The sequence below is a fragment of the Megalops cyprinoides genome, chromosome 5 (assembly GCF_013368585.1).
Source record: "Megalops cyprinoides isolate fMegCyp1 chromosome 5, fMegCyp1.pri, whole genome shotgun sequence".
Lineage (NCBI taxonomy): Eukaryota > Metazoa > Chordata > Actinopteri > Elopiformes > Megalopidae > Megalops > Megalops cyprinoides.
Window position 1 is genome coordinate 39152347 of NC_050587.1, and position 11836 is coordinate 39164182.

Below are 11836 nucleotides of genomic sequence, written 5' to 3' on the forward strand. Positions count from 1 at the left end.
GATTTATAGCATCCCGGTTTGCTCTGAAACACAGCTGCTGCAGAAAAGCTGTACGCTCCTCAGGTTCCTCGGGAGGTGCGGGGGAGGGGGAGTGTAGGGACTCTTTTAAATCCAAATGTTTTGGCATAACTCCCACGGAGTGGCCTTTATTAAGCCCGTAACGAACTGAGCAATGCGATTTGCGCCGTCAGTTACCCAATGCTCATCTCCAGGGCGTGTACACACACACACACACACACACACACACCCACACACACACACACACAGATGCAGAGGATTCGGTAGCGAGCGAGGGGAGAGAAAACTCTGGCTATGACCCCACACTGGGGAGCACAGGCACAGCGTGTTCAATATTTAATTAGGAAAACTAAAAGCGCGTCAGCAGCGGGGTGCTCCCTGGCTGCAATGACACATCGCCGTCTGGAGCCACAAAAACATGAGAGTCCCGCAGCGTGTGACCACTGGGAGCGCAGCGCAGTGTTGTAACCAGGGCCGCTTCCTGCTCTCACTCCTTTTATTACCATCAGGAAATAAACTCACCTCTCATCATCACTGACCGATGAGGGATGGTAATAATTTCAGAAAGAACGTTGCCAAAAGAGCTTCCATAACCATGGCCCCGTAGCTGTGGCGAATGCGTGTCTGGTCGTGTCTGACAATGGTAAAACTCAACACAGACGGGGTCGGAGCCACTCTGGCTACACTCAGACTGCAGCTAACAATGACCCAATTCTGATTTTTTCCCTTATGTGTGATCCAATTGGGATGCTTTTTAGAACCTTGTGAACAGCAAAAAAGCACATTAAATCTCATCTGTTCGGGCCATAGAAGTATGTACAAATAAATTGCATATCTAGCCATGCAACCAGCGTGGGACCTGTGTGTGGATGCTCAACTCGGAACGTTTTTAATGTGGCCCAAGTAATTTTCACATCACTCTGCATGTGACAAGTTACCCTTGTTATAATTCTGCATGGCTAGATAGGCATGACTACCATGTGGGACATTTCAGGACTGTGGTCTGTTTACAGTAATGTCAGACATGGGCCATTTTCAAAAATGAATATGAACATACAAAAATCAGACGTGAGCATTAAAGCCTGCAGTCTGAACATAGCATCTGTCTCACAGTGCACCTCTCCAGGTACTTTCTGTCCTTGAAAACAGACCTAGGATCAGCCTTCCCACCCTCAGTCTTAACAACAATGACTCAGTCTTGACGGGCCTCCTGGATCAGTGGCAAAGGGAGAAGGTGTCCACACCACTAAAACCAGCCCTCTGCTATGGACTACACGGACCACAAAGTGATGCATTTAAATGGGAAAGAAATAATGTGCTGCAAAGTAGTACACAATGCCTGTTTGCATACTTGTAATATGCAACATTCAGAAAAACATAACTCTGATCCCATTATCTGAGCTACTGTGAGGCACATGGTGAAACAAGCGATGGAGGAGGATTTCCTCTCAACGGCAAGAAAAGCTTTTGTTTTGGAAGCACTGATTGTGTAAATTGGAGGAAAGACCGTCTACTTTGCGCTTCACCTGACACGTGGCTGAGCGTGCTGGTGTTAACACAGCAACATGCAATGAAAAGATCAATGTCATCCGTAAGTCTGCAGTAACTTCAGAACTTCATCCTTCAGAGGGCGATAGTGAGTCACAGCTGTAAGCATCAGATATAATGTGAGGCTGGACCACAGCCAATCCATCACACAGACACACACACGCACACACACACACACACATACAGGGATAATTTATATAACAGACGGCAATCAGCCTAAACTGCATTCCTTTGCTCTGTGGGAGGAAACTGGGGTAGCTGTAGAAGAAACACCATGGACACAGGGAGAACTCAGACCCCTGCAGCTCTGAGAACGTGCACGCAGACAAAACGAGACTCGAAACCAGACCCCTGCAGCTCTGAGAACATGCACGCAGACAAAAGTAGGCTCCAACCCAGGCCCACCCCAGGTCTGTGAACATGCACACAGATGGAACCAGACTCAAACTCAGAAACCCACAGCTCTGAGGTTCTATCCACAACACTGGCAGTATGAGATCTGTCATTTTTCTGAAAGAATTTCCTGGTGGGACTGCATCATTACTGCGCAGCGGATCCAGCATGAATGAATGCATTTGAATTCGGGCAAACGCCTAAAAGCACATATATATATATATATATATATATATATATATATATATATATATATATATATATATATATATATATATATATATATATGTCTTGTCGAAAAGGAAAAGCTCTGAGTGAAGCCTGAATGAAGTTATATGATGTAATCATGTAGCTTGCATACTCTACACCAGTCCACTGTGTAAAATTGATTAAACTTACACTGATTGATTGGATTGATTTTGCTTGGATGTCTCCCATCCAGGTACTTAACCTGGCCTGGCCCTGCTTTGCATTTGCTATTTGTATTTGGCACCATGACCGCAAGGACAAAGCATCTACGGCCAGAGTGTTTACACTGCGAAGGAACTGCAGCAATCAGCCCCCCCGGTGCTGTGGAAGAAGGGAGCTGTCCACATCGCTGAGGTGGTAAAGCACCCGGACATTCTCCTCACATTTAAAAGGCGTGCCTCGAAGACGTTGACAATCCCAGACTGTCGCTGCTCTTTGATCCCAGTGTGTCAGAGCGTAGCTACAGTGGAGCTTTGTGATGTCACAGAGTACAGATGTGACCTTTACGGAGTACAGATGTGACCTTTACGGAGTGCTGTCACAATGTCTAATAAAACACAGAATTCCACTGCAACTGTAACATTGTTGAAAGCATCAACGCATTCTTCTCTTCTTTGGAGACGTGTACACAGCAGCAGTGTACAGCACCATGTTATCTGAGAATGATGCCTTCCTAATGTTAGCATGTCACGTAATATTTCTGTAACACTCTGGTGAATATAATGGAGCAGGAGTTTAGCGGCGGTAGGGAGCTTTGCTGCGATGGTAATTTGTCTGAACCATGTTGCATTCTTAATGCATTTTCCTCATAATGCTAATTGATGAAATGAAAACGCGCCGTAATGTGGCTTCGAGCAGAAAATCTGTTGTCAGCATAAATTCTCTGTGTAGATGAGGTGAGTAAAACCACACTGATGCCAGTTAGCACAATCATTACCATTTCCTTTGGGTTGTTGTTGTGCTGTATTTTTGTAATTAAAGCATTTTTAAGGTGATCAACACTTAGTGGGCCACTTGAAGTAAAGCCAGGTAACTGGACTGGCTTTATAATGGATGGCCTTACCCAGAGCAATGAATATATTACATTACATCACATTACTGTCATTCATCAGAAGCTCTTATCCAGAGTGACTTACATAGCTTACTATGTTCACATGTTAGACAATTATACAGCTGGATATTTACTGAGGCATCTCTGGGTTAGGTACCTCAGCCAAGGGTACAGCAGCAGTGCCCCAGGAGGGAACTGAACCAGCAACCTTCTGGTTTCAAGCCCTGCTCCTTACCACTATGCTACAGTCCCTCCCTATGCTGACATATCGTACATTAATCATGGAACCCATTCACATAGCTGGATGCTCACTGACACAATTTGGGTTAAGCACCTTCTGAAACAATGGCGCACTCCATATGAGAGCATGTGCGGATTTACTACACAATGCCCCACACACAAAGGGGAGAGAAGCCCCTCTTTTCCTTTGCCCGCACTCTGGTAAAAATCTGTCACAATCTCTTTATCCGTCAGTCAGTGAAATAGCATGGCCGTAATCCCTTTACTTCAACAAAGAGTCCGCCGCGCCTGAGACCTGCTGGCCCGCTGGGATGAACCTCCCGAGGCTCCGCAGAGAAGCCGTATCGGGCTGCATCCAGGAAGCTGAGGAATCCTTTCCTCTATGCCGGACAAAAGCACTCCAGGACCACCAGAGCACATATTCCCCCGGGTGGCACACGAGCATCAGTGTGGAATAACAAAGGGAGGTATCTGTACCTTAAACTGGGGTACGGATGTGGTGTAATGAGTAAGTACCTCGGGCAGAGGGCTGCCAGCTGAAATCCATGTGCAGCTCTTGTTCTCAGACGAGGCAATTAACCTGAGTGGCTTGAGTGAATGTCTGACTGCATATATGGGTAGTATGTCAAAAGTAAGCCATATAATTCAACCTAACCAAGGGCATCTGACATATTAATAAATAAATACAAAGACAAGAATTAACAAACCCATCATCATGACGATGATAATAATAATGATGAGGCCCATTATTATTATTTTACCATTTCTTTATCGTATATACATATAATAAATGTGTTAGTATTGGTATTTTCACTATCTCCATCATCATGTGTTGGCCATCAGTCAAACTGACAGAGCCGCACTGGTGACCCTGCGAACGCCCGCCTGCCAGTCGCAGCCCACTTCATTAGGGCTGGAGTGCGCTGGAAACGGTGCTGCCCCCCAACTGCCCGCATCGGGACAGGCGTACGCTGGGAGGTGTTGGTATCTGCTAATGAGATGAAATGACGGACAGAATCACGTCTTACATCGGTTAGCTGCCAGTATAAATCCACTGCGGTCCTCCTACGTGACGCGCGAGCCGCAGGGGCTTCGGGTCGGGTTCAGTTTAACCACAGAGCGCTTTGCCCTTAAACTCCGAAGGACAAAATTAAGCACGTGCTACTTTTGTTGTTGTTGCTCATGCATTTTTTCATCAGTTTCACCAAGCGCTTAAGCTGAATGCTGATCAACCTTTTTTTTTCTTTCTTTCTTAAGTAGAAATGTTAAATTCATCATCCACGGCTGAGGACTAAACACAAGTTGATCTGGTCGTGAAACACACCTTTGGTAAAGTCTGTTCGTATGAAAAAAGGAGCAAGACAAATACTGTGGTCCGCGAGTTGGACGTACAAAGGCAAGCGTGCATTAGTCACCACCTGCACTTGGAATAAGCCGGAGGCACACGGTACCCCCGAAAGTTGTACTGGAAGCTATGATCGATACAAGTGCCGCTGTTAAACGGCATGACGCAGATCGTATGAAGCATGCGCGTATCCGTAATTATCACCCGAAGTTTATTTATGCCACTTGTCACAAATCCCGTATCTGACTCACCGAAAAGCAACAGCTTATTAACTGTTCTAACACGCTGTAGCAGTGTTAGATTGCTTGAAGATCTGACATCTTCTATGTACATTTTCGCAGACATAAATAAACTCAAAGGAAGGTATTGTAAAGGTGATCTAAACGGATTTTTAAAAACCCAATTGCATGGCGCTTTGTTGGTTTTGCGCCAGTAGCGCTGCATATATTCCCCGCATTCGCTTACCCATTTCCGCTGGTCCAGTTCCCTCTCCGCGTGAAATAGCTCTGCAGCTGTTGAATTCAGCAAGACACTCCACCAAAGGGTCGAATTCCCGAGATGATCTGCACTAAGCCTTCAACAGTACAGCCCACTCACTGGCGCACCTGTCCGTCCTCCCGCCAAGCCAATCGAGCAAAAAATAATGCGCAAAGAACCGACCTGGCCAAAAATCGGGAGCATACAGTCTGAGACTTCACCCTCCAGCATCTGTCCTCCCAACCTTCTAGCTGCTAGTTTCCTCACAGCTTAGCGCTAAAGATAACGGTGAAGCTTTTTTTTTTTGGAATAATCATGAGCAAAACTCATCCATTTCACTGCGTTCCTCATAGCTTGGCGCTCTACGCCGACGAACATACATCTGCACAAATAAACAGGAATAATACGCCGGGAAAGTTAACCAAAAATAAATAAACGGTCCGTCTTAATACCGTTGCATTTCATTGGGTCTCAAAATACAAGAAGCACATAGTTAATCGCTGCGTTGTGGAGCGCAGTTACACCATCCTGAGAGGAGCGATTCAGGAAGTGGTCTGCGAGTGAGCGCCAGAGTGCCGCGGCGGGACTACAGCGCGCTGCCTGCAGGTGGCTCGACAAAAATGAACAGAGTGACTCGGAGAAACAGAATCAGTTAGTGATGTGATGGCATGCATCTCCCTCTCTCTCTCTCTCTCTCTCTCCCTCTCTCTCTCTCTCTCTCTCTCTCTCTCTCTCTCTCGACAATTTTCCGGTCAATTTAATGCGTCTATGACATTCTCTTCATATATCGTGAGGAGTGAAGAGATAAAAAGTCTCAGAAGGTTGTTGTACTGTGTCTTTACTTCGTGGATGATCTACAGCAGCCAAGTTTTGTAAATAATAACTATGATCCTTATTAATTCAGACCTTTCGGGAGACAAGGGCGCGTATCATCACTGAACTAACACCAGGCTTAATATTCAAGGTAAGGTATATGAAGCCACCTGTGACTTTTGTGAAGTTCAGTGTTAATTGTGCTAATTTTGAGACGAGATTCACGAAGAATCCTAACAAACCGGTACAAATGGGTTGGAAACCATGATTTGGAACAGAAAGCACCGGAGTGTTTTACAACTGAAAAAAAAAAGATTTTCACATTCACAAATACGATGCTATATTGCAATATATTCCAATATATATAATATATTCATACAAAGACAAGAAAGAATATATTTTCAAATGTATGCAACACTTTTGGACATAGACTGTGTGTGTGTGTGTGTGTGTGTGTGCGTGTGTGTGTGTGTGTGTGTGTGTGTGTGTGTGTGTGTGTGAAGGTATGAGCGGTATATTTAGTTCCTGACACTTGTGATACTACACATGGCAATACCAAACTAAGATATTGTCTACTATATATATATACAGCTGCACACATATGCACAGATATAGCTATAGATACATATATATAGATAGATCTGTTATTTGCTCAGTACCTACAGTAGCACTGGTGTGCAATATGTTATAGAATTGTATGAGACCTGAGAAGGAAACAAATCAGATAAATAAATAAATAGAATCCACATATGGCCTGGCAGGCATCAGGAACCAATTATTCCAATTTTATCTGCTGGTCAGACCTCCTGCTTTGTTTTTGGATCAGACTGTCTCTGCTGATCGGACAGCTCGTTATGTGCCTTACAAAACCGAAGATGAGAAGGTTGTTTGAGGCCTTCCTTAACAATCAGCTTCATTTTTGGCAGACTTCCTTTTCAGACACTGCTGATTCCTTCTGATGTTTATTTACTGTAAGTTGAGGGGGTTCAGAAAAAATGGTTTAAAATGGCCTTCAAATAGGAGGGATGCCGCTGAGACACATCTGTACGGTATGGTCAATATCCACACAACTCTGTGAAATTAAAGCTTAATGCTGAACCTGAGGTTAGAGTTGTGACAAAGTAAGGAGAACCAGAGCAGCCATTGATCCTGGATGTTTTCGTGAGTTACAAAGCATGGCGATTATGAAGTCACGCACCAACATTTGACTAGAAAATGCAGTGTTGAAAGTAGAGGTTTTCACATATTCCCAGTCACCATTACATTACATTATTGAAACTATTACCCAGACCATGGCATTATATCCATTTGTACAGCTGGATATTTACTGATGCAATTGTGAGATATGTACCTTGCCCAAGGATACAACAGCAGTGCCTCGGTGGGGATTCAAACCAGCGACCTTGCGGTTACAAGCCATGCTCCTTCCTACAACAGCACGCTACTCCCTGCTAGTGCTAGTCAAATACATTGACTTGTAGTTAGACTTGCAGGGTAGAGCCCTGCAATAGGTCTGAGGCTCAGTGCATTGTGGGAGAAATTCACTCCACTGTGGGCAGGTGTGGGTGGACAGAGAAGTCGGAAGGAAAGGGAAGATAGATGAGCTGCAAGTAAAATAAATGTAATAATACAGATATCAGCAAAAAAACTGTCTGGAAACGGTGCTTTCAGTCACCCAGTAACTTCAGCATGACTTAGATAACGTATTATAATTCATTCCTATATTTCAAGGAAAAATGAGATACCTTCATAAACACATTTGGGTATTTTCTTTTAATTACAGTTATTAGTTTTATTTTTTTTTACCTGTCAGGAAGTTGCTTAATTGTCAGCATGAATTAATTGAATGTCTTCTGAAAACTGGAGACATGTTGCTTGTTTATGCATCAGATCGGTGCTGGCAAACTGAAGAGCAGCATGACAGATTATTCTGGGGTGTTGCGATTCATTCTAGAGTTCTGGTTTTAATATGCGGGGATATCAGCACTGTATTGCTTTCATATGGATAGAAATATCAAATAAGGCTTTGACATTTAGTTAGGAGTGATGGAAGTCTATTGCAGTTCGCAAATGGGTTTGACGTGGGGGCTCCACTTGTAGTTCGAGCTCGACAATACAAAGACATATTAATATATATAATATTAAAGACAATCTTTAGAAACAGTATTCCCTCCCTGCCTGCAAGGGGCATCAACCCTTATATGCCACAGTGATGGCAATAATATGCTATCCCTAAAAAAAATTGGCTGTGTATATGTGTGTGTGCGTGTGCACGCATGTATATGGCACGCCACGCTTCAGTCAACCCTTATTAAACAGAATGTTTGTCATCCATCATATTTCCTAATGTCACATATTGAATAAAGGCACACAACAATATTGATTTGTTTCAAGCTGGAAGTAAATGAAAAAAAAAATGCTATACAAGTAACGGGGAAAAGAAAAGAATTCCTGCGTTAAATAAGTTACCGAAAAGTAAAACCAAACCACTTTGTGCTTTGATTGAATGAATCCCTGAGTCACGCATCCATCATTACAAAGCGGGAGGCCAGCTGAAACAATATTCCCAAATTAATTTTGAGTCAGTTGAAGGCGGGCAGCATCTGCTGGGACTACACCTGCTAATTTCAAACAGATACCCACATGGGTCTCTCCTCGATTCGGCATGGGAGTGAGTAAACAAGGCATAAAAACAGGTTCATTTTCATACATAACAATCACTGTGGCTCTCTACTGTCCTTGGAATCGGGAGGAACCAAGGTCTAAAAAAATCGTCAGTCCTTTGGTTATTTTATAGAAATGAGCCGTATGTTTGCTTGCACAAGGTTTTGCTGGGAATAATTATGAGCAAATCTTGCTGTAAAAGGTTCCGCACTCCACGTCAAAGTGATTCCAAAGAAAACCCAAGGACATGCCTAGTTGGGCCCTTGAAAGATGAGAGTGTGTCAACCCTTCAGTTCCCCTATGCAGAGCATATATAATCATATTTATCCAAGGTTTCTATTCTGATAGCAGGGCTGTGATCCAGCCATGGCAATTGCATGACTTATTCATCCGTTTTGTGATACAAAGTTAATAATGTTTGATCTCAATGGCAGTGCAATAGAGCAAAAAAAGCCAAAGGTGCCGTTAAGAGTAATACCAAACGGGGAGAAAGGGTTCCAGAGGATAAACGTGTCTCATTGAGATGGGATACTGTGTTTGGCTTGAACTCTGTGTAGGGTGTTAGCCCAGCAGCGCAGTTTGAGCCAGGGATTGTGGGTAAAATGGCTGATCTGCTTGGCGTGTCCCCCCCCCAAATGTGCAGTTTAGGGGTTCTCTGGTGCCGCAGGCTGGCGGTAGCTGATGGCTAATCCCGTCGTTCCGTCATTAATGAAGTAACTGCCGCGGCCTGGGTACCACCCACGCTTCGCCCAATCCCTCATCGATTCAGAGTCTCGGGCGCGTCGACTTCTTTTTTTTTTGGGCATGGTTTACAGAACGAAGGATCGATGGGTATTGACGGGCGGCAGGATCTAATTTTCATGTACGCGCCGCGCCCCGGCAATTTGGCCCCCAGCTAGAATGACTAATAACACAGTGGGGGGGGGGGGGGGGGGGGTCTGGATTGGAGGCGGGTGAGAGTGAGAGAGAGAGAGAGAGAGAGAGAGAGAGAGAGAGAGAGAGGGAAAGAGAAAGAGGGACGGTCCGGCACTGTTTCTGGGATCTGGCTGCAGGCCTGCCACAGGGATTGGCTGGGCACTGACCAACACAAAACAGAGCACAAATAGAGCCTTTCATTGCTCCCTTGGACCCCCCCTCCCCACCCCCCCACCTCCACAAAGCTGGTCCAGGGCTCGGCTGCTACCTCGACTGGTTGTAAGGCCCAACTGAGAAGGGACCATGATTGTGTTTTGCCATCCCTCCCTTATTCACCCTAAAATATTGTCATTTAGCAGATGCCCTTATCCAGAATAATTTACACAGGTTACCATTTTTACATTACGTCATTTAGCAGACATTTAAGCAGATCTTATTGAGGGCAACTTGCGCAGGTTACTAATGTTACATACCATCCATTTATACAGCTGGATATTTACTGAGGCAATTCTGGGTTAAGTACCTCATCCAAGAGTACAGCAGCAGCACCCCAGTGGGGAATCGAACCAGCAACCTTTTGGTTACAAGCCCTGCTCGTTAGCGCTTTGTTACACTGCTACACTATCAAGAGTTCTATCAACAGTTTGCATGAAGTCAGCTGGGGGCGGTAGGGGTTATTCAAAAAAACGGAAAAAAAAAGAAAAATTCACCCAACAGAATCACAGCTTTGAAGCAGAGAAGTGGAAGATGAAAGTAACAAATAACAGCAACAAAAACAAAAACAAAAAAAAAGACAAAATAATTTCGTCACCCCATAGACAAAACATTAATGAGACTTCATTGCGCGGCTTGAGAGAGTTACGTTGGGACATCTCCATGATTAAAAGGAGCCTCATCTGCATTCGTTCTGTAAATATGAAAGGAACGCCAGTTGCCCTGCTGGAGAAGTGATTTCATCTCCAGAGACTCCGCTGACAAACGCTGGAATTTAGTGGAGTGACACTTAAAAGTGCAGCTCTTTTGTCTGAGTCCTGGGCCTGGCAGCAAAAGCAATCGGAAAACACAAACTCAATAACAGGAACATTTTAATCAAGCTTGCAGTTCAACTAAGCCGCGACCTTTGGCGCGGGTTTCAGTCATTTGATTCTCCAGTTGGGATCAACATTGCATTGGTGCAGGTTACTCTAAAACTAATATGGAACATTTTAAAGTTGGAATGTCCCCCTAAGCATCAATGTCAGAGTTATGTTGCGTGCCCCACGATCAAATCTGTGCTGCAAGCTACAGATTATAAGCAGTAAGAACCATATTTCAGCTGTCCTGCACAGCACAATATGCTTGGCTGTTCACTGGAATTGAATTATGCATATTGCACAGGCACCAGGAGCAGCCAGTGAACTACTCCTCAACTAAAGAAGCCAAAAAAAATCTGAGCTAAAACTACCTTTAAACTGAATTTAATTACCACTAAATTCAATTTACTTACATTTAAACTGAACTCACTTACCCTTAAGCTGAATCTATCTTTAAAATTAACCTACATACCTTTAAAACGAATTTACCTTTAAACTGAACTTAATTACCCTTAAACTTGATTTACTTACATTTAAACTGATATTACTTACCTTTAAACTGAACATACTTATATTTAAACTGAACCTACCTTTACACTGAGCTAACTGACCTTTAAAGTAAACATAGTTACTTTTAAATTGAACTTTAGCTCATTGTCCCAGTGACTGTATTTGATATATGTAGCCTTGAATCACTACACCGACCTTGCGCTCAGCTTTAGCTCACTATCTGCATTGTATGACCTGCACACAGCTCGCCCTTGTGCCTGTTGTTTGCCAATATATGCACTTTTGTATGTCGCTTTGGATAAAAGCATCTGCTAAACGAATAAATATGAATGTAAATGTAAACTTACCTTTACACTAAACTTAATTTAAACTGAATTTACCTTTACACAAATCATGCTCCTGAACCAGGGGAGACAGAGACTAAGGTTATTTACTTTCAAACTTTCCTTGAGACTGAGCATGCCACTGAACCTCTTCACGGGATTAGACTGGGATGTGAAAATAAGCATCATACATCATCTGACTGCTTTTTACTTCATG

General features: G+C 43.7%; 1 protein-coding gene across 2 annotated transcripts in view; it reads right to left on the reverse strand.

The window, feature by feature from the left end:
• LOC118777804 (leucine-rich repeat transmembrane neuronal protein 4-like) overlaps positions 1–5369 on the reverse strand; it is a 31530-nt gene extending 26161 nt beyond the window's left edge. For both annotated transcript variants that reach the window (XR_005004977.1, XM_036528971.1), the window contains exon 1: positions 5310–5369. Coding sequence is in view for 1 of the 2 variants with exons in the window: in XM_036528971.1 (XP_036384864.1) it covers positions 5310–5313 (4 nt within the window). In the remaining variant the exon portion in view is untranslated. The remainder of the gene's footprint in view (positions 1–5309) is intronic.
• Between the last annotated feature and the right edge of the window lie 6467 nt (positions 5370–11836).